At 40.8% G+C, this 23935-nt stretch overlaps 2 protein-coding genes across 4 annotated transcripts in view; one reads left to right on the top strand and one right to left on the bottom strand.

The window, feature by feature from the left end:
• ARL15 (ADP ribosylation factor like GTPase 15) overlaps nt 1-12427 on the bottom strand; it is a 281674-nt gene extending 269247 nt beyond the window's left edge. The window contains exon 1 of one of the 2 annotated variants that reach the window (XM_054002684.1): nt 12358-12427. The gene's annotated coding sequence lies outside the window, so the exon portion shown is untranslated. The remainder of the gene's footprint in view (nt 1-12357) is intronic. The other variant, XM_054002683.1, reaches the window with a different exon arrangement.
• Nucleotides 11893-23935, top strand: part of SNX18 (sorting nexin 18) — an 88822-nt gene continuing 76779 nt past the window's right edge. For both annotated transcript variants that reach the window (XM_054002679.1, XM_054002678.1), the window contains exon 1: nt 11893-13552. In XM_054002679.1, the coding sequence (XP_053858654.1) occupies nt 12007-13552 (1546 nt within the window). In that variant the 5' untranslated portion in view covers nt 11893-12006. The remainder of the gene's footprint in view (nt 13553-23935) is intronic.

Raw genomic sequence — 23935 nt, 5'->3', positions numbered from 1 at the left:
AAGTCTGTTGCATGTTTCAAACTATAAGAAAAAAGAATTTATTTGCTTGACGTTATTTGCTTGAAAACACAATAAATAGAAATTATACTTTCTGTCAAATTAATTTGAAAGGAAACCTTTAAAGACATTTTAGAAAACTGGTTTTGTTTAACATAACAACTGAAGGAAAAATATTTGCTTAGAAAAGCACCAAATTCTTCTTTGTGAAACCTCAGTAATAAAATGACATTGCTCTTGTACAAATGCCTTTTTTCTTACATATTTTAGGTAATCTTGTTATTTAATCAGATGAATATTTAATTGTCCATGTTCCTTGACAATTTAGGCTGAAATCCCACAACTCTGTCTTCAAGAACAAATTTTTCTGCCAATGATAATCCCTCTCTCCCCATAGGAACACAGACTCTACATGAATCTAATTTTAAATACAGGGGCTCCCTGCTGCAGATACAGCTTTAGTTTCTGTTCCAGTGTCTCACATTTCATGAGAGTGGCGGAGATGAAAAAAGATCCACCTTCTATATCTAGTATGTGGTCTTCTCAATATTAAAAAGAAATAATGCTATGGGTTTGTAAATACTCACATATTTGAGGGTAACTGCATCTGCAAGTCGAACTGCCTCCTTTTATGTGTACTGGAGACTACTATGACTGGTGTGCTATGAATAGTAAAGGAATGTGGAATGGAAAGTGCCAAGTTAAAAACAGACTCTTTATCACACTCATCTGCTGTTTGGACAAATCAAAAACATATTCAAATGAAATTGAATACAAATACAATTTTAGGAATACAAGAAAACTATGATGAACAAAACCTGGGCTCTCTCTGGCTGAAGCTAGAGCGTGCCTTTCGTTTCAAATTAAAATCCTAAGTTGTATGTCTGCTTTTATGAAAAAGATTTACATTTTTGTTGTTTAGACTTAAAGATATTAGAAGCCATTGGTTTTAGAAAAGTGGGTAGTACAATTCTTGTATTTTACCTATTAATTGTGCTAAAATTCACAAGAAATTTGTACAAGAAAAGCAGAATAAAGTCTGAATTGTAAATTTCCATCACATGCATATTCTTAATATACCAGAAGTCAAGAGTGTAACGTGTTCTAACAAACGAAATCAAATACAAAACATATGGCCCTGCATTTCTACTCAACCCCACACTTTTCCCTCATATTGCCTGTGTTGAATTTCCATACTGGTTTAAGATCAAACAGCAAAAAAATTCAGATCTAGATTTCTACGTCTAGGAGCTTCATCAGACAGCAATCTGGTAGAAGATGTAACATGGACTTAAGAAACTGAATTCTATATACAGGTCTGGTTTTAAACTTTACAGGCCAGCTTTATAAAAGCTGTACAAGCTTAAACCCATGGTTTCTACACTACCTTATGGCACAACTATCGGGATAGTGTTCAGGATCACAAGTTAGCAATCTGCTTTAGTGATTTTTGTTTACAGAGAGTTTTGTAAATTTTATCACTTGAACTTACAAGTTATTATAGAAACTATTCTAGCTATGATTGCAGTGATGATATTCATAGCCCTATAGATGAGGAAGACGTTCTAAAAAAAACCATAACTGATTTAATTATTTCAAATTAGATCATGGTTAAGCTACTGGAAACTTGGCAATTAGACTATACAGCCAAAATCATATCATCTGCTCTATATATGTTAATACCATGGTTACACACAGGCCTGCTTATGTACACAGGCGTGCCACACAAAGCTGGATGGAGAATGTGACATCTGATTGTTCTGTATTGCAGGTCTCTCTGCATCACTCTATGCCCAAGTGTGTACTTGATCACAATGTCATCAGTCAGGAATCACTGGAACACCTTGACCCAGACATAGCACAGATTTATCCAGCCAAACTTTACCTTCTCTTGTAGACAGATCTCTACAAAAGCCTATATCCATGCTCCTTGGTAAATGAGAACTTCCCCTGACCTGGCACCTGAGTGTTGAGGTAACAGAGACCAAATTGGAGTATGGACCTGTCACTGAAATCCTGCATTTTAGCACCAAGAAGAGCATGGGAAAATGTTTCCCTCCTTTTTTTAAGCGGTGATTTATCAAAAAATCTTGGATGGATGATTTTTATGTGTTTACTAGAACAATCTCAAAGTACTTGGCCGACAGTTTCTGAATAATCTGGAAAGATCTGTTCTCACATATTTTATATGATATTTTACTTTTATAATCTGATTAGAACTGAATGTCAATGTCACATAGAAAGCTGCTAATATTGCTCATGGGCAGCAGACTGAGATATTAATCAACAGTAAAGGATTTCAGCTTAAGACAGGTTTAAGACATGCTGATGTGGTTAAATTAGGAACTGTGAAATTGGATGTCTATAAAATTCTGGCCCAGAATAAGTGATAAGCCTGTGCAAGCTTTGCAGACCAAGTGTTACCGAGCCTCCTCAGTTCCCAACAGTGAGGGATTACCTTTGTAACTGATCAAACTGCTCCTCCAAATGGATAAAGAGAATTTAATGCATGAATGTAAGCACTGTGAAAAATGCCTTCATACAGAAGAAAATGTATCAATATGGCACTAGTCTCCAAAAAGAAGGTAAAAAAAAATCCATAAGATTCTTGTGGGCCGAAAGCCCAAAAATGCCTTTCATTGCCTTGCTGCCTTTTTATAGTTTCTGCTGCACCCAGGGCATCTGAGATCTCTCTACAGAGTTCAATACTGGTAATACAGTTAACCAAGGCTGACATGATACCCACCAGTCACTCAATAATAACTTCACTGCATCACTGGAAAACAGAAAAGGAAATCTCTGGTATATCATGGTGGTGACACTCCCACTCAGAGGGGAAGGTCTCACTTCTTACTTCATATCCAGGAATCAAAATGTCCCTTTTAAATCTGAGTAACAGTACAAGACTGGTTTTTAAAGTGAGTACAAATATTTCTGAAAATATTAGGTATACCCTCTGTTGTTTGGAAGAGATGAAGACCTCTGTCTTGCCAACTACCAGAGACAGTGGGTGGCCCTTCTCACCCAGAGGACAGCAGCTCAGTAGCCCTACATTGTGAACACAGAAATTAAGTCTAAAGAGTTACACCTGTACACTACATTGGAGTAGTGAGCTGGCCCCACTTGTGCTAACTCTGTGCCAGCTCCAGGTCCAGAAAACTCAGCACTCTACTGCTGTGCTCAGACTGAAAAGTCATCACTTATTAAAAAAAAAACTCTTGGACATTAAGAGAGACATGAGAAACATGACACTCCAGCTCAGGACTCCCCATTCAGGTTAGCGCTAGAGTGGAGATTTCTGCTGTCTGTGCCATGGTGGGCTGCATTTTCACCAGAAATCCCATCAATCTACTTTAAAAGTAACCTTCTTTAGTCACATGGTAATACTTCTGATGCCAGCCTTTTCAAGGGGAAGTATGTCTAGCAGCAGCTTGCACAAATAGAACTGGTGCAAATAGAGAATAATTTACAGTTCCTCTCATGCTCCTTGGTGTGTTTACAGTGCTTTGGGTTGACCCTGACCCCAGTAAGCACTGGTGATGAAGCATGCCACTGCTGAGCTCTGCTACATGGCACAGAAGCTGCAGCAGGCAGGTCTGTGCATGAAGAGACAGAAAATTGTAGAACCAGGGCAGGTAGGTCTTGGCACACAGCTCTCTCAGGGAGAGCTAAAACATTCCTGTGTTACCAACACTGTTTCCAGCAAATCCACACCACAGCCCCATAGCAGCTACTGTCAAGAAAATATACTCAATCCCAAGTCAAAACCAGTACATACATATAAAGAGATTTGAAGACACAATATTTAAGCCTTCTACAATAAATATTTGACTTTTTTTGTAAAATAAGCATTTTTAGGGGCTGAGAAAGACATTTCAAAATTACTTCAAAAAATTTTGAAATAGAATAGAAATTTTGAATAGAAAAGGAACACGTACATGGACTGAACACTTGGTATCCTAGGCTGAAAGAGTATCTTCAGCTACTATTTTCAGATATGTTTCTTTCCAATTGCACATCTCTTCAATTATCTTATCTATTAATTATACATTTCATCATGTAAGCAGATATATTGCATGTCAGAATCTCCAAAAGTTTCATTTGTTCTTAGCAGAGTTGGATGACATGGGGATAAAAGTGGAAGTGCCCTACCTGAACTAGCCACACCAAAATTCCTAGTCAAGTCTTCATTAGCTCAAACTGGTTTACTGAATCAGTATCAAGTAGTTAACTTGTGCCGCTGTCCCTCTCACTGGCTATGCATGGAGTTGGTTTGATCCAACAAGACTTCCTCACTCAGGTGCCAATGTGCAGCCTCCAGGGCTGGCTGGAACATTTCTCTCTACCACCATGGTATCAGGAGTAGAAGCTGGCTGCTCCTGCAGCTGATTCAGACATCCAGAGGGACCACATGAGTAGTTCTCTGTTTGTGTCTGACTTCCCACAAGAGGTAAGATGGGATCTGAGAATGTTTTTGGTTCCAGTGGCAGTAACTCCTTTATTTTTAGTTCCACTCCTCATTTTCCAGGATATGCCATTTTCCTCTCAGCCTTGGGCACAAGAGTCATCTGTTCCACAGACATCACAGTAGCACACTGGAGTAAGCACGAAGATCAGGCATGGCTTCTGTCTGTGAATAAGCTAATTTTGAATTTGGATGTTGGGTTTAAATAAGTCCAACTCTTAACTAAAAATTATTCCACTGATCATAGCTATAATGAAAAATTAATGAAGGGGAATGATTTTCAGAGCAGAGCGTGACTAATAAAAATATAATTCTTGTACTCTGTCTTACAAGGCAGACAGAAGCTCATAAGCTACCTGGTCTGGTGACAGCTGTATGCATTTTAATAGCAGTTCAATTACATTTTGCAACTTTACCACAATTACCCAAGCACTGGTGGCATGATTAGTATGTACTGTACAAGACACACCACAAATACAGTCTCTGCCTTAATGTATATATGGAGCCTCAGGACTTGATCCTGGCATGAAACTGAGAGACTCAATACAGATTAGGAGACTATGAAACAACTAAATGAAGAAATATGAACTCTAGACCCTATCATAATAACTACAGCAATATTTAACTTAAACCTTCTAGAAAGCTCAGTCTGAAATGACTACAGTGTCGAGACAGATAAGGTTTCCATATTTATTTTATTCCAGATTTAAAGGTCAGAAGGATCAGTGATGATCCCTAGTGTGACACCCTGAACAGAATGCACATTATCTCACTTGATTATTTCCTCATGAAGCCAGCCCATAATATGTTTGAAAAAGACCACGTATTTAAATAAGAGATCAAATCTTTATTTCAAGACTTCAGTTGATGGAAAACTCATCACACCTCTCCATCTGTTATTCAAGTGTTAATAATCATCATGGCCTACAAAGAGCAGGTTTTTCCTAGTCCCCTGAGATTTGTTCAGTGATAATTTTATCCTAAAACTAAAAGTAATACTCTGGACAGCTCTTGGGACAGTCTTTCTACTACCCTGTTTCTATGAGTTACAAAGATATAAAAGCATAATGCTTTCAATTAAACAGTCTTATTAACTACTAATAGAACACAAAGGAATTTACCAACATGAAAAACTGCAAGCATATTTTTTCCACATAGAGCAGAAATACTCATTGAATAACTTTGCATATATTTAATATCTTTGTACCTTATGGATACCTGTATCATCATTGGCAATTTTGCCATCTTCATGTCCTATTCTTTAAACTATTTCTAGGATTCTGTTGCTTGTTGAGTAAGTCCTGACTTCCCACTGACCAGATAATTTTTAATATACTCTGAGCTTTCTCTTGTATCAATTGATATTGCTTGCTACCAACTCCTTATTTTTTCCATTTCTACTTTCACTTGCCCATTTATAACAATGTATTTTAAAATTGGATAATTCTGCTTATATGAGCACAGTTCGTATTTATGGGTAACAATAAACACTCTAAATGCATACAGAAAAACCAGAGCCAGGTTCTGACACTGTTTCTCTTAGGAAATTATAATCTCTTAAGATTTTACTAATGGTGTGGATGCCCAATACATCTCTGCATTGAACTCCGTCCTAAAACAAATGTTCAAAACAAGGAAGCACAAGGCTACACCACCTGTGACAGGGAATTAATGTCATTCACTTTCTCACAAATACATGGCTCTAAGCAAGCACAGCAAGAACCCTCTTCACCACCTCAATATTTGCACACCTCTATGTTCTTCAAAAGACAAGCAAAACACAGAAGCTAAAACAGAGTAATATAGTGTCATTTCCAGTCATTCAGCTTCTCAGAACTCTCCATGTCTTGAGCTGACACAGACAAATGAGTAACTCCTTGGCCATCCTTTGAGTGGTCCATGTCTGCAGGCAACAACATGAACAAAATTCTTCTCCTTGAAGATAAAACAATGTAACCCAATTAATATTTATTTAATATTAATTAATATTTATTAATTAACCTTAATATAAATGCCATTGTCTCCTGATACAGAATGCACTGTACCAGCTTAAACACAAGCTCAGAGAAAATAAAAGATACTTTGATGGTCAAAATTCCACCAAAACTGGTCTGTTGCCTAAATTAGTGAGTACTTGTTCTGGTTTCCAGGCTGAGACTGAGAAGTCACTCATAAAATGCAACAATGGACAGTAAAAACTTATAAAGTAGTGTCAAGGCTCATCCATCCTGATCCATTGACATGTATAACTGAGGAGCTGCCAGTGACTAGTCCTTCACTCTGCAACCAGCCTCCACCACGAACCTTTCTGCACTGAACAGAATAACTTCAGCCCAAGTCCTGTGGATTTTTAGAACCTATCAGTATTTATTTTCCCATAGTAAACCTCAGCGTTAACACAAGCACAGACCCTGCTAAGGTCTTCTCTGCAATTTCTCTATCCTGGGTGAAGACAGGGAAATATGCATGAAAGAAATTAATGAATGCTCAATTCTTTATTCTCACTATACTATGACTTATTCATCCTATACAATGGGTTTATTGCTGGGATAACTTTACTTTCATGCCACATTTACATGGTACATGGATATAATGCAGGCCTCAACATCAGCTACCCACTTAGCTCTCAGTTTTGCTTTTTATCAAGTATTTGTTATTACTAAAGGTATTGGGCTGATAAACGTAAGATTGAGATTATCCCTCAAGGACTTAGGTAGCTCAGGACAAAGTACAGCAGGCTCATTCATCCTCTTTTGCTGTCTCAGTCTTTATTCAGCAGGTAAATTCTGCCTGTGTGCATGCCCAGGGACTGGTAGTTGGCATGGGCCCATTTGTCCATAACTATGAGAAACTCAGCACCGTCAGAATGTCAACCTAGCACATATCACCCCTGCCACAGCATGGAAGAGCTGGATACATGAAGGATTTATCCTGACAGCATCCTTAGATGGTTTGAAACATTATCCCTTCAGACAGGAAATGGAGACAGACACGCATTCCAAGTAATATTAAATACAGAATGAAGAATAACTGAGTAACAGCCACCTATTACACAGACTGGGGCTGAGATAGCTAATACATATTGCAAAGGCCAAGCAAAAACCTCAGTGTTTCTGATCAATTATGTCTAAATTTACACAACCTAGTTTGTAAAAAAAGCAATGCAACTTTTACTTAATTCATGCTTATGATTGAAAAATATTTTGTTTTAGTCTATATCTCACTGAATTTTTTCCTAAATTTCTATTTATAGAATACTATAAAGTGTCTCCATTTCTCTTTGGTTTATGTTTTCAAGTAAGATTTTACAAAATATTTCAAATAAAATTATATTCCATCTTTCAGAAACTGAAAAAAATACCACTAGAATAACATGTTTGTCAAATTTATTGCATTTTCTTTACTGATTTGGTAGTTCAAAGTCTTTGCTTGCCTTTAGCGTCTTAGTTCTAGCACATGAAATGTTTGAACAATTTTGTGTTTAAAATCATTTTGTGCCCTCTAGTGGCAGCCCTGCCAGGCATCCGAACTGTGCCTTTCCTGTCAGAGATTACATAAAAATGGAACCAAAACAGTTTATTTCCCTATTAAGTGAAATTTATTATTAATCTGTATGGTTTCAAAAAATTACACTCAGCTCTAGTTATAATGAGGTAGTAACACCAGCTACAGATTTACCACAAATAGCAAAACCCCAAAAAAAATCACATACACTGTGTAAGCATTTAATCAAATTTGCTCTAAGAAATTATATTGATGAAAACCAACCTATTTGTAGCCATTTCCTTGCATAAAGCACTATTCAGTGTATTTCCTATTAGAGCATTGTTGAATGCCCAGACACATGGTTTTTCCAGGGTCCACAGAGGAGCATCATCATAAAGAAAAGACTTACTGCCACCAAAGTTTCATCTTCTCTCATGAAAATGTATTTTGCTTTTCTTACTAAAACAGCAAAGTAATAGCATAAAGGACCAGTTACAAAATAAAAATGGAAAGATCTGACACTTTCAATGAAAAGGGGAAATATAAGCTTCCATTACATTTGAGTTCAGAGTCTCTCTTCAATTCACTTTTTCTTATTCAAGATAGATTAAAACCATACATTTTTTAAAAAAAATGTTTAAATGTTTCCAAATTTTAGTCTAATTTTCTACACCTGATCAGCAAAAAAAAAAAAAAAAAAAAAAAAAAAAAAAAAAAAAAATTCTGCTTTGAAACTTCTCTTTTAGCACATATTAATGGTGTCTTGAGACAACTCACATACAATGAGATATTCCATATATAGTCTTTGCTAGGCACTTGGTTTTAGTCTGGCTTTCAGCTTTACTCCCTCAAATTACAGGTCCCTAGGAACACAGTAAATAATAGACATTTTCACTGAATTACATGTTATTATTCTTTATAATAACATTCACTTTGCCTCTGAAAATTCAATTCCCAATGAAGATGGTAGAAATTCCTGACCAAGCAAAGCCTTGTGCAGCTAATATGCTCTAAGTCACTATGTACCATTCTTACTTTGAAACCATTGTCTCTCCTAGCCCAAACAACAAGCAAGAAAGCTCAATAAATCCAGCTCTTCTACTTGGCACTGCAGATGGTCATTGAGGACTTTGGAAGCTGGTTTTTTTTTTCAAACATTTTAAAAATGTTTGTTAGAATGGCTTCTAATTTTGCAGGTTAGTTTTCTTGAAAATAGTAATTTCTGGTTTTAAGATGTTATTTATAATATCCACAACAGAGTGCCTCAGCACTGTGGTAATCAGAGTTGGCTCACAGGTGGGAAAGAATGGAAAACATCATTTGCAACCTTTTTATTGTTCCAAATTCTCTTTGCAGTTTTGATCACTAGGAAAATAACATAGCACACATTTTCCTTTCATATTTTTGCCTTATTGAAAGCATTAATGCTGGAAAAATCATGACTCAATGTCACATAACTTATTTTTTTGTTAAAGTCTTCAGATAAAACTGAAAGATATTAGAGAATAAGAATAACTACTTTTAAAATTACACCGACATAATTAAGAAATACTATTTTCATTAGCTTTGTAGATCTTACACCTTCAAATTCTCCTGGTAGCAGTTTTTGTCCCTGTTGGACTTGACACCTTTGCTTCTGTTCATTTGAGATGCAAACATCAAGCCAACACTAACTAGAGAAAAACCAGGCCAAAAGCACTGAGGGGAGCAGGGGGAAGTAGGACAGCTGACACCTCCACCAGACCTAAGGAATTAAGAGAGATGCCCAGCTCGCAGTTGTCCCTTTGTCCTGCCCTGGCTGTGACAGCCATAGCCAGACAGGCACTGTCAGCATGACCACTTGGAGCAGGAAAATCCCATTCCTGAACCAGCTTTGCACCTGTGCAAGGCATCTGTTTGTCACTCCAAGCTGTCCAATGAGAGCAAATCTTAAATATCTATTTAAAACAAATCAAGTTGGTCAGCATCATGTCTAGTACGATTCACTTCAAGTGACAGGAGAGAATTTTGTCTACTCAGAGAAAACAACATTAATCATTAAGAACATTGAAATTTAGATGAATAGGAGTAAAAAGCTTAGGAAAGGAGTTGGATCAGGGGCAGTCAAATATATATAATGCATTAAGTAGTATAGAGAAGGCAGATCAAGGACTATTCTTCTGTAGTTTAACCAATGAAGATTCACATGAATGCACAAGGTTTCCCAGATCAAAGTTGGCAGTAACTTTGGAAGGAATACGAAGTCCCAATCACTTATCTTCATCTGCAGCAGTCAGAATTTGGGATGAAATCTAAAACCAAGATCAAACTGATCCACATCTACCTCATGTTGAGGTTTTAGTCCTTACTCTAAGTTGGCCAAGTGGGTGGACAGCAGCATGGGGCGCTGTGGGCCAGCTGCCATGGCTACCTCTTGTGTTTTGCAGAAGAGAACTGGACCTGTGTGAAAGGTGCACTGACGGTGCATCAGCTGCAGGGGCAGAATGCTGACTGATGGAAAGAGAGCTGTGGTGGTTCTAAGAGCACTGACAGGTGCTGATGCAGGGTTTGAGGATCCCCTCAGGGCCTGCTGGTCAGCGGTGAGTGATGATAACCAGGCCAAGTCAGGATGTTTCTACCAGCTGCCAGCTCTCTCTCAGGAGACAGCTGATGATCCTCACCTTAGCACTGCTGTAGACACTCAGAATTGCTCTCTGTAAACTTGCTGCAACACAAATGTGTTCCACAGGGTTTGCTACTGAGGAGCTGGTTGTGCGGTGAATTACATGTTTCTTTGGCCACTGTACTCACTAATTAAAACAGACTTCCAGATTTAAGCATTAAAGGAATTTGGGGCTAACATGCTGGACTGGGGTGAGCTGACATATTAAAAAAAGATTAAGTAGATAAATTACTATTAAGCAACAATAACAGAAAAGTACTGTGATAATATGTGAACTAATTGTGGAGAAAATGAAGGTCCAAAGTGCGAAAAGTAAACCCCAGGTATCAAACACTAAAACCAGCAATGACAGGAAACAGTGGGTCTTGTAGCATTCCAGTGAATTGATTCCAGGTGAAGACAAATTATTTGACACAAATGTGTGAAGTAACATACTCTCTAAACTATGGCAGAGAAATAAGCAAGATATCCAGATGCTTATAGGAAAACATTAAGAACTGGGGACCAGAAACTTGGAACATGTCCTCTGAAACACTTCCTTCTAATTGCTCGTGAACAGGTAGAAATTTTGAGAGAAACTTGTACCTAGGGATCCAAAGAGAGGTAAAAGAGATTAACGGGACGGGATCCATATGACTAGACAACACAGGACCAGGAGAAACAAGTGGTAAATAACCAGGCAGGCAAAAAAAGCACCTCGACCGGACTGAGGCTGTTCCATAGAAAACCAACATCTGTGGCATGACTACATTTTTCACGAAGGCTAAAATGCGCGTTATGCACGAGCAAAACCTGACATTCTTTTTCTCTGGACGCTGCAGGCAGCCGGAGGAGCGCCAGCAGCACCAGCGCGGCCACCCAGCACCCGCCTGGCGCGGCTCCCGCGGCGGCGGCACCGGAGCTCGGGGAGAAGACCCGAGGGCTCGGGAACCTTCCCGGCCAGATGTGGGGAAGACTGACGCGCCTTCGAGGGATCGGGAGGCGCCAGCGGCGATCGAGCGGCGGGGGCCCGGCGGGGCCGAGAGACACCGGGCCACGGGGCGCGGCGACAGCTGACACGCCCAGCGTGACCCCCGGCCGGCAGGGGGCGTAGGGAGGGGAGGGACTATCGATGGGGGCGGCCGCTCTGCGCTCGGCTGCTCCGCCCTGCCGCTCGGCTCTGGATTAGCGCAACTGGCGACGTGGGACGGCCCGGCCCGGCCCGGCCCCGCGCCCGCCGCCGGCACCGGGAGCGGCTCCGGGAGCGGCACCGGGAGCTGTACCGGGAGCTGTACCGGGAGCTGTACCGGGCAGGCCGCCGACGGGACGAGAAGCCCGAGGGCGGTGGCACTCTGGTGCGGCAGCCCCGCCAGCGCAGTGAGGGGCGGCGGCCCAGGGAGCGCCCCGGGGGGCGGCGATGGCGCTGCGGGCGCGGGCGCTGTACGACTTCAGGTCGGAGAACCCGGGTGAGATCTCGCTGCGGGAGCACGAGGTGCTGAGCCTGTGCAGTGAGCAGGACATCGAGGGGTGGCTGGAGGGCGTCAACAGCCGCGGGGACCGCGGGCTCTTCCCGGCTTCTTACGTGCAGGTGATCCGCGCCCCCGCCGCCGAGCCGCCGCCGCCCGCCCGCTACGCAAACGTCCCCGTCGGCGGATTCGAGCCGCTGCCGCCCCCCGCCGCCTTCAAACCGGCGGCGCAGCAGCCTCCGCCCGAGCCCTTCCCGCCGCCCCCCGCCGGGTATCCCTTTCCGCCCTACGGCGGCTCCTACCAGCCCAGCCAGGGCAGCGATGACGACTGGGACGACGACTGGGACGACAGTTCCACGGTGGCCGACGAGCCGGGCGCCCTGGGCAGCTCCTACCCCGACTATGAGGCGGCGGGCGGCGGCGCCTCGGGCCGGTACCGCCTGTCCACCCGCTCCGAGCCGTCCCTGGGCCCCCGCGGCGCGGGGCACCCACCGGGACACCCGCACCCACCCGGCGGCGGCGGCGCCGCCAAGAGCTCGGCCACGGTGAGCCGCAATCTCAATCGATTCTCCACCTTCGTCAAATCTGGCGGAGAGGCCTTCGTGCTGGGCGAGGCGTCGGGCTTCGTGAAGGACGGGGACAAACTGTGCGTGGTGCTGGGCCCCAGAGGCCCCGAGTGGCAAGAGAACCCCTATCCTTTCCAGTGCTCCATCGAGGACCCCACCAAACAGACCAAATTCAAGGGCATGAAGAGCTACATCGCCTACAAGCTGGTGCCCAGCCACACCGGGCAGCAGGTGCACCGCCGCTACAAGCACTTTGACTGGCTCTACGGGCGACTAGCTGAGAAGTTCCCTGTCATCTCCGTGCCCCACTTGCCAGAGAAGCAGGCCACTGGCCGCTTTGAGGAGGACTTCATCTCTAAACGTCGCAAAGGCTTGGCATGGTGGATGGACCATATGTGCAGCCACCCTGTGCTCGCTCAGTGTGATGCCTTCCAGCACTTCCTCACCTGTCCCAGCACAGATGAGAAGGCCTGGAAACAGGGCAAGCGCAAGGCTGAAAAGGATGAAATGGTGGGTGCCAACTTTTTTCTGACCATCAGTGTCCCCACAGGCCCTGGGGCCAGCCTGGACTTGCAGGAGGTGGAAAGCCAGGTGGATGGCTTCAAAGCCTTCACCAAGAAGATGGATGAGAGTGCCCTGCAACTTAATCACACAGCCAATGAGTTTGCCCGCAAACAAGTCACTGGTTTCAAGAAAGAATACCAGAAGGTGGGGCACTCCTTCAAGTGCCTCAGTCAGGCATTTGAGCTGGACCAGCAGGCCTTTTCAGCTGGCCTCAACCAAGCCATAGCCTTCACTGCAGAAGCCTATGATGCCATCGGGGATCTCTTTGCAGATCAGCCCCGGCAGGACCTAGATCCTGTGATGGATTTGTTAGCGTTATATCAGGGGCATTTGGCCAACTTTCCAGACATCATCCATGTGCAGAAAGGTAAGACCCATCTCTGTTTTCTGAAAAAATTTAACTTTTATCTATCAGTGGTATGCAACTGATAGAGGAACCAGTGCCTAAATTTGCTTGCTGGCCTTGTGTTCAATCTTCCAGTGTTTACTCAGGTAAATTCTCACTAGAAATACAAAAAACACATCAGTGACAATTTTTGTTTCGTGCCAAAGGCCTAAACATAGTTGGGAGTTTTGCTGATCAGAGGTTGCTGCATTTGGCTGTGTATCTCTGAAAGCAGCCGGGTCTAACTAAACTGCCTGTACATTAAAGATTATTGGGCTTGTTTACAAACCCTGGAAATCAGGTGGTATGCAAACATCTATTACTCTGAGGTATGTGAGGTATCTTAAATCTTTTGTCTATTAGGTAATGAATATGAAGTAATATGATGATGCAGGTGCTCCTCTGATTGACCGCTCTCTTCAAGGTGCACATGGAGGTGTGTGTTTTGCAGCATCAGTCTGATGAGATGTTTAAGGCTGCTGGGGCATTTTTGTTCAGCCAAGTGTCCTGTGGTGTCTGTGAAAGTAATGGTCAGCTACAGTGTTCTTAGTTGTTCAACCTTCGCCCTTATTGTCATGAACAGATGCTGGTTGCCTGTTAACCTTTCAGCATCTTTCTAGCTGAAACATGCTATCCAGGTTCAGATTGCTAGTTGTAAGGTACTTTGTGGTTTGTCAGAAAGGAAGAAACTCAGAAATGAAAAAAAATCTGCTATATATCTAATGACACTTGTTCAGAAAAACAGAAGTTTGTAGTACTGTATATGAGGAGATGTTGCTGTTAAATTATTGATAGTCATACATTCTTTACCACTGCAAGTAGGTAAGTCCATAATTTTTGTATTATCTTCCTTACCTGTAGTTTTCAACTCAAAGTTCAGGAGGGTGTGGGCATTTGAGCTGTAAAACAGACCAAGAGAACATCACATATGTTCTGCCGAAATGGGTATCCATAAGTTATCCCTGAAAATGCACGAGCTTTGTAGAAAATTATTTTGGAGATTCACTTCCCAAGTGAATTGTCACCCAGAGCAAATCGGTCTTTTTGTCCTTGCAGGACATTTCCAGGGGTTTTGCGTCTGGAACAGTACACTAAGTTTGGTAAAAAGAGTTGGAAAAGTTTTTTCAACAGAGCAGAAAGACAGGTGTCCAGAGGTATGCATTGCTGCGAACAGCTGAGGAAAGAGAGTTGCTACAAAGTGCACAATTTGTTGTTATTTAAGAAAATAAGCTTTTCATAAAAATTGTATGCATCGAAGTCAGATTTCCATTCTCCTGTCAAATATCAAAAATTGTGAGTGGAAACTTAAACAATCTAAATTCTATTTTGAAGAAGAAAGGGAGGTGTGAAGGTTAGCATTTGAGGAGTTTCTTTGCTAGCTGCTGTGGTATTGTGTTTTGATAACAGCTTTCAAATATTTTAGATTTGGGGAGATGAGTGGCCTTGGCAATGCCTCATGTTTGGGAGCATGTTAAAGTGAGTTGTCATCTAATAGGATTATCTGTAAGCTTCTGGAAAAAAATAAAGGGACAGGTACTTGTATTAGACAGAAAAATACAGCAGACTGTATATACTATTTTAATAATACATCCTCAAGCTTTAAGGTTATATGGAGGTCTTCACTGAAGTATTTTTGGAAACAAGCCTTTGAAGAGAGGATTTGGAATAATAAGATATGTGCTGAAACCATCCTTATTTCTTTTGTGGTTCTATTTGAATTTACACTTATTGAAGGTTCATGTAAATAACTAGAGCAGTGTATGAGCATGAAGTATGTAGAGTTGATTTTGGGCTAGAGCACTATCCTGGAGCAGACTGGAGAAAGCTCTTCTGCATGCAGCTATTAATGCTCCAGCGCCTCTGAGCCTAGCAGTGTGTTCTCAGTATCATCCATGGAACATACAAGTCATAGGAATATGGCAGGGGCTTGAGAGGGTGGTCTCTTGAGTGTACATGGCCATGACAGGAACTGACTTATGTGGGTTGTGTGTTGTTGTTTCTGTTACAAGAAAGCAAACTAGAGGAAAACTGAGAGTCATGTTTTGTGCTCCATATTGCTGGTTTATTACTCTTAAGGGGTACTTCTAAGAAGGTACAGCTTTTCAATGCCAATCTGTAAACTTCACATGAAAATATTAACTGTTTGGTGTTCTTGGAACATAAAGGCTTTGTTTTAAATTTGCTCTCTGGGAGAGTTGCCAGTTCTGAGAAATAATATTTCCCTATAGATTATATAAATATCTGTTTGTATAGTCAACAGCTATGAAACTGTGTTTGTGATAAGAAATAATCTGAAAAATAGAGTTGCTATGTCTTTGTTCAGGGGTTTTATTTTCTAGTGTACAAGCTCATTAAGCAGTAAAATGACACCAAAGTGCCCTTATAAGTGGCAGAAGCAGCAGCCTGACTGATACATTGTTTAAATGGCCATGCCTTCAAAATTATGAACCCTGAAATTAGGAGTAGTGCTCTTTTTTTTTTTTTTTTTTTTTTTTTTTTTTTTTTTTTTTTTTTTTTTTTTTTTTTTTTGCTACATAATGCAAGTATATTGGTTACTTCTGATAAAATCCAAGATCATATTCCTTGGACCTAAGAAGGATGGAAGAACAAAGGCTGCTGTACCAAAATATGCCTTTGTCTGTGCATAGAGCTGGAGGACCATGAATGTGAGAATGATTAACTCGCAGCTCAAGCTGGATCCTTGCAAATCTATGGGGCCTGATAGGATTCATCCAAGAATCCTCAAAGAGTGGGATGATATCATTACAAAGCTCCTCTCATTGATTTTTGAGCAGTCTTGGAAATCCTAAGAGGTCCCAGCTGACTGGAAGCTGGCAAATGTCCCAAGAAGGGCAAGAAGGAGGATTCCTTCCACAGGCCTGTCAGTCTCGCGTCAGTGCCTGGTGAAGTTATGAAGAAGCTTATTCTGGGAGGTGTTGAAAAACACCTGAAGGACAATGCAGTTCTTGGTCACATCCAGCACAGCTTCATGAGAGGAAAGTTCTGCTTATTGAGTCTTCCTTTTATGACAAGGTAATCCAAACAGTTGATCAAGGGAAGCCAATTGGTGCAATCTTTTTGGATTTCCATAAAGCTTCCATTGCTCTCTCTCACTGCATCCTTCTTGACAAAACGTCCAGCTCACAGCTGGACAAACACATCATGGGATGGGTCAGAACTGGCTCATGAGCTGGGCACAAAGGGTTACAGTGAAAGGAGTGACATCAGACTGGGGACCTGTCACTACGGGGGTTCCACAGACCTCCATCACCAGGCCCGTGCTCTTTGACATCTTCATACATGATTTGGACTTGGGACTGGAAGGGACACTAAGCATGTTCCCAGGTGATACAAATCTAGGAGGAGCTGTTGACTCCCTCAAGAGGAGGGAGGCCTTGCAGAGAGACCCTGACAGATCAGAGAGATGGGCAATCACCAACCGTATGAACTTCAACAAGGGCTGGTGCCAGATTCTGCACCTGCGATGGGGCAGCCCTGGATGTACAGACAGAGTGGGGAATGAGAGGCTGGACAGCAGTGCCATGGAAAGGGCCCTGGGGTTCTGGTCCACGGCAAGTTGAACATGAGCCAGCAGTGCCCTGGCAGCCTGGAGGGCCAAGGGTGTCCTGGGGGCATCAGGGACAGCATCACAGCCAGGCAAGGGAGGGGACTGTCCTGCTCTGCTCTGCACTGGGGCAGCCTCACCTCGAGTGCTGGGGGCACTTTTGGGTGCCACAATAGAAGACATTAAACTACTAGAGAAGATCCAGAGGAGGGCCATGAGGATGTTGAAGGTTCTGGAGGGGAATCCTGATGAGGAACAACTGAGGTCACTTGGTCTGCACTGTCTGGAGGAGACTGAGAGGAGACCTCATTGCAGCCTGCAACTTCCGTGTGAGGGGAAGAGGAGGGGCAGGCACTGATATCTGTGTGACTGGTGACAGGACCCAAGGGAATGGCCTGCAGTTGTGTCAGGTGAGGTCGAAGCTGGATATTAGAAAAAGGTTCTTCACCCAGATGGTTTTTGGGCACCAGAACAGGCTCCTGAGGAAAATGGTCCAAACGCCAAGCCGGATAGATTTCAAGAAACATTTGGACAATACCCTCAGGCACCTGGTATGATTCTTGACATGTCCCTTGTAGGGCTAAGAGTTGAACTCAGTCATACCTGTGGGTCTCTTCCTACTCGGCATATTCTGTGATTCTGTAATTTTAACTGTTTTGTCCTGTTATGCTATTGCTGTACTGCAGTTAGCTGAAGAGCTGCTGAATGTGGTTTCTAAGTGTGATTTGTGCTATGGACTGAGAACTCTGCATGTCTGAGATTTTGTTTAAAAACTTTCTTTTTGCAACTTATGCAAAAAGAGCCACAGAGATAAAAGTTCCCCTCTATGTGGACTTTTTCTTTTTCTCTAGAATTATGAACCAAAGCCACATAAGCCTTGCTGTTGCTTTGTCTGCATCTTACCAGTAAAATGTGTTAACTATTGTGCTTTTAATTGTTTTGGGATTCAGGTCTTTCAGCCTTCTCTGCTGAGGACATCATATGTGATCTGATTTGTGTCATTTATGTAAAACACACGTACCAACAGACTGTGCAAATATTTTCAAACTGTTCATTATCTTATTAATATTGTTAATTGATATTTTATTAAATGGCAATAGCTTCAATAGGAGATTTTACAAGATGCCTTTTCTTTAATCTTGAGTTCCTAGTGTGTAAGGAATTTTCTGCAGGAAGAGTTAAAGTTCCTGCTACAGAAGAGACAGACAAAGTATTTGAACATTTCTGTACCACATGCCAGTTGAGGATCAACAGGTCAATGCTTTGAGACCTTTCTTGGTTTCATATGCACCCTAGTCCAGGTCTGATGATTCATTAGATTGAGCCCTACAGCAAAGAATGTGCCCAGTTGGAAACCCCACATTTCCATCTGGAAATACTATGTTTGAGAGTCCAGCTGAGGCTGGCATAGATCATATCAGTACCAAGGCATACGTCCCTTAGAATGACTTGTTGTTCTAGAGGTCTTGTTTGGAAAACTAAGTGATTAGGGAGAACCAGTACCTGAATAGGGTAGACAATGGCAGAGTGGTGTCTCAAGCTTCTAAACATCACAATTCTTTCATGCATCTAGCCCTCAGCTCCTTGTAGGTAAATGCTTCTGATGCGCATGCATGGAAGTATTCTTGGGCATATATGTGGGTTCTTTGAATGGAAGGTACATATTAGACAGATACACTTGTACACAGTTTTCTTTAGCCTCTGACAAAACATTTGCAGAAGAGGGATGTTAAGTTCTGGAGGCTCAAAACACTAAACTGCATTTTATCATTTTCTGTTGCAGAACTGGTGTATCATTCAAGAAATACTGGTTCAGTTTTTTTAATTTTGAGAAGCAAATCAGCTTCCCAATTGTTATGGATAATACCTTCTTTTTTATGCATTTAAAGATACTTGGGGAAATTCCCTAGACATTCTTGGTGAAATAATTTCTATGTATTAATTGCTAAAGCTTTGCTCAACTTGAAGCAATCTTCCTACTTCTGTAATCTTTAACACAAATGCTCACTGCAGGCCCATCCATGCAAGTTGAGAAAATTCATGCACTTGTGGGAATTGGAGATAGTATATACTAGTATCCTAGCTCATTCTTGTCTGGCTCTCTTGTCTTCGTATTTATTTAGTAGAGTAGAGAAGTTGGGGGAGTTTTGGATATTCTTCTTTCGAGTTTTGTGTTAGCAATTACTATAATTGGCCTCTTGTGATTCCTAAAAGTGGAGGAAGTACAGACTAACATGCTGTTTCATCTCTGCTTTCCAGATTTCTTCTCTCTTAACATTATGATAGTAATGTTTGAGGAACTTCTGGTAATGGTTTTTACAAAAGAGACCTGTAAAAGTGGTCTAAATATTTCCTGAGACACAGGCAATTCCATTTCCTTTTCATGCCAGCATTTAAGAGAATTATTTTTAAAAATACCTGAATGACTTACTGGTTTTTGGTCACTGTTTGTGAAAAGTAAAGTAAAGCAAATAGTCTTATTTACCTGAGGCAAACTTAAATCTAGACATAGAATACATTTGCTGTGTTTTTAGAATATTGACAAATATATTTTTATATTGTTTGCAAAACTGTAGATGAAAAATCTATCCAGATGGAAATGCATCAAAATTGAAAGCACCATAAAACCCAAACAGACTGAAACCTAGAACATTTTCGGCTTCCTTCTCCCTCCTCCCCCCAGGGAGAAGAAGTGGTATTTAAATTAATGAATAAATCAGCCTGGTTAATATTGGCATCTAAAACTTTATATCACAGTATAAAAACAGTGTTTTTCTCTCATGCTTACTTCCTTCTTAAAGAGAGGGTTTTTCTCATCACTGTTTTTCCCATTATCCACCTTGTAGGGTTTTTTTCCTCCTCTGTGCCTCAAGTGCATACACTTTGCATGGGCTTCAACTCGGGTAGCTGCTGGGTAAGAGCTAGGCATGCAATCCTAGCCAGATGACCCTTGCAGCAGTAAAAGGAGATGGACACTTCATCTGTGTAAGAGCTTTGGTAAGAAAGGATGTACTGCTCCTGGATGTCTTCTATTTTTTTTGCCATGTCAACCTCCCTATAGCTGTCACAGTGATGATGTAACACTGTCTGCTTGCTGCCGCATTACCCAATATTGTCTCAATATTTAGAGGTAACCTGAAGGAAATGGAACTAAAATGTGAAAGAATATTCACATTTAGAAACTGTATAAAATTATAGCTGCCTTAGTTTGTGTGAAGTCAGAGGACAGGAGTAAACAACTTAAAATTGAGCAATGGCTTTACTTGAAGAAAATTAAACAGTAAGAGAAAAAAAGAGGACTTCTGTGCTCTGCCTATATGAAAGATACATGGGTCTTCTTATGATTCTTTTTTCTCTTTCACTTCCCCACAATCTCTGTGGCTTTCTAAGGGAGTGAGATTCATGTTGTTGTGATGGATCTTTTTCCTATTACCTTTTGAAACTAGTCTGATATCATACACCTTCAGTAACAGAGAGACATTTCATGGCTACTAATACACAAGTGGCTTGGTTTTTTTCAAAACCTGCTGGTATCAGAGGAAGACTATAGCTGTTCCTTCTGTGGGAGAGACTACATGCATTACTGCACACCAGAAAGTCTGTCCAGTCTACCCTCTTAATTCTAACAGGAGAAGTTCTGATGGGAGCTCACACTTCTAGGTTTGACTACAGGCAGTGCATATTTAAATAAATACAAATCTTCATCAGATTTGTAGTCAGATCATAAAAAATGCCCCAATACTACTCACCACAAGCAGTAAGGCCTTATCTACTGGGAAGGCTCTGTGAGCTGCTAGGAAGTAGTAAAACAGTGTAAACACTGAATAATTAAAAATTGTATTGTAGAAGGAGGAAGTCATTCTATTTCAAAAACAAAGTAATGCCTTTTGAGAGACATATGAAGAATCTATATAGGGGGATGGTTCTACGGAAGCTCTGGGTGCTTCTAGTCTGGCTGGTAGGGCTTCTGTCCAAACATGGAAGACAAGAATTGGTATACTGAAAATGGAAAGAAGCTCCCAGAGCTCTTCCAGTTCTTCGTTAGCACATTATCAAAAACAAACAAGCTGACTAACTTTTTTAGTTTGTAAGTCACCTTTAGAACAAGGACGTGTTTCAGCCTTTCCAGCATCTTTTCATGACTTCATTGTTAGACTTTGTTTGAACAGTTAAAATGCCAAGTCTGTAAGTGTAGACTGTGTAAACTTATCCAGTTGGCACCTTATGTATTTTAAATTTCCTGGTTCAAGTAACACAGAATTTGAAAATTTTAATTGAAAAAATAGGAAATTACATTTGGCTGAGTCCCCAGACATGAGCCTTATCAGCAGACTAGAGCAAGCAAATGGCACATGCTTTCTTATGCAGTCTTGTTTGTACCTTTCATAAAAGCCATGAGGACTTAAATAAAATTGAAAAAAACTCAAACAACCCACCAACATTTAAACAATCTGTTCAGTTCTTGCCAGTGGCTTTGGTTTGTTATTGTAGCAGAACAGGAAGAAGTGTGATGTTTTCAGCCTTTGTTTTAAGTAGGTACACATCATGGGTGGACAACTTCTGTAATCATAATGTAATCATGCTTTTTTTGCCTACATGGAGTTCATTCATTAAAAATGTGAAAAGCAGGTTCATCCTGTGATTCGGAGTTTACATTACTTTGTTGTCCTATGGTAAAAGCAACTTAGTATTCTGATTTTTTTTTAGAATGTTTGTGATTTTGAACCTTTATATGCATGAATAGCTATGCTGCCTAGTTAGCAGTATCCTAAAGAAGCTTTTCTGTTAAATAATGTGAGTATAGCATTATATTATAATTTTCACATGTTCTGCTTTTGTATTATATAACATATTTTAATTGGTTGCATTAATTATGCCTTACCTTGAATATTTTTTTCTGCAACAGGAATTCTACCTCTTTTTTGTTCTTACAGAGAAACTGCAACATTCAGATATCTAGGAGAGGGCAATTAAAGGGTACTAGGATAACATAAACCAGTATCTGCATTTCATTTGCATTTTGACTCTTTTATATGAATTTATGTTTAACTCCCCACATATGTTTTATTTGCTCATCTTAGGACAGGAGTGGAATTAAACAGGTGATAATGGACAAGCAAACACTTGTATTTGTTGTTCTTTGCTTCTCTTTTAGCCTTAACAGAAAACAACATCCAAAAGCAGGTGTTTCACTCTGCCCCAATAAAGCAGTGATGTAAGAGTCAGTGGAACTTGCATTTATACTTACTTCTCTCAGTAACAGTTGGATGTTGATACACAGTGTTACCTGTGTTCCCCTGTCCCTCCACATCCCATGAATCTTTTAAAATTTTGAAAGAAGTGAGCATTTAATATAATAGTGCTTAAATCCATTTTGGAGAGAAGAAGAAGGAAGAGTCATTTATACTCATTTGTTATTAACCATTTCTACTGAAAATTAATTTATTTTATCCATAGACAGCATAATTTCTGATCGTTCTTGTCTTGAAGTCGGCAGTATGAACGGGGCCTTTACAAAAGCTGTTAAAAGTCTAGAGCATCTTTCTAACATAAAGTGCTTGTTCCTAGCATCCTAATTAGGAAAAATTAGTTCTCAAAACCTGTGACAACTGAACTCTAATAAACCAACTCCAATTCTGGAAAAGCAGAGTTCTGTATTAGAAAGCTTGTTTGATGCCCCAGTTAGATGTAAACTAATGAGAAGTACTAATAATGACTAAAAGGTTTCATCTTGGTACTTCTGCAAATTCCAGTTGCCTAAATTTTCAAGTGTGGTTCTGAAAAACATGACTAATTTTCTGATGGGCAAATGTACTATGTTTCTGGTGACCAGCCTAGTTTATGTTTCACTCTTTTGGTTCCCCTAGTCTGCACTGCCAGCTGAAACCACACCGAAGAAAAACTCTTTTAAATGGTACATGTGAGTGCCAAAAAGTATAGAGTGCCTTAGAACTAGGCAAACCCAGCATTAGTTAGCATTTGCCTCTCAGGCTGTGGTGCAAAATGTTATGTGTGTGATAACAGACAGCTGTACACATAGTTTAACTAGATTTTACAGTCAAATGATTCCTGATGGACCTCCTTTCAGACATCACTGTAGGTTCTTGTAAAGACAAAACTATTCCCAAACACAGATTAAGCATGTTTTAGTGTCTAAAATAAGGTCATGTGTTTGCTTAGAAGACTGTTAGTGTACGATGTGTCAAAAGATAACAGTTTTAAACATCTCTGCATTCAAAATTTGAATGGAAAAATATTCATCTCATTTTACACACTTTTTCTATGTGGCTAGCTAGCATTATGTTTGGTTGGGGTTTTAAAAAATTTTGTTAATGGTGTTATGTGGGGTGGTAGATGCATTAAAATGATAATTCTATGATGTTTCTTTCATTTACTCGACCATGTTGCTCTTGTTTTCTGTTATCAACTCCTCCAAAGGCAAGCTCTGGCATCTGCTCACATAGCAGTGTGGTTGTAGCATGGCCCAGCAAAACATTGTTACTGGAGGGGCTCATAGATTCCTCTGTGGTACTCTGGACTGAAATGCACATTGACAGTGTGGAGATTTAAATATTTTTTCAGTAGTGTGATCAGTTTACACTCTCTGAACATGCACAGGTATGACTATAGTCCTTGTAGATTTGGATAAATAAATCAGCTCTGTATACTCTTCCTCTGTGTACACCAACTGACAGATGTATGCTCAATGGGTCTAATCAGATTATTTAAAATTTTAAAAAATATTAGTTAAACTACCAGTAACCCTTGTAGTTTTGAAAAATTGACTTTTTACACTGTTC

Source organism: Vidua macroura, chromosome Z, assembly GCF_024509145.1.
Source record: "Vidua macroura isolate BioBank_ID:100142 chromosome Z, ASM2450914v1, whole genome shotgun sequence".
In the NCBI taxonomy this organism is placed as follows: domain Eukaryota; kingdom Metazoa; phylum Chordata; class Aves; order Passeriformes; family Viduidae; genus Vidua; species Vidua macroura.
The sequence above is the reverse complement of the archived record's forward strand: the minus strand, read 5'-3'. Positions and strand labels throughout refer to the sequence as shown.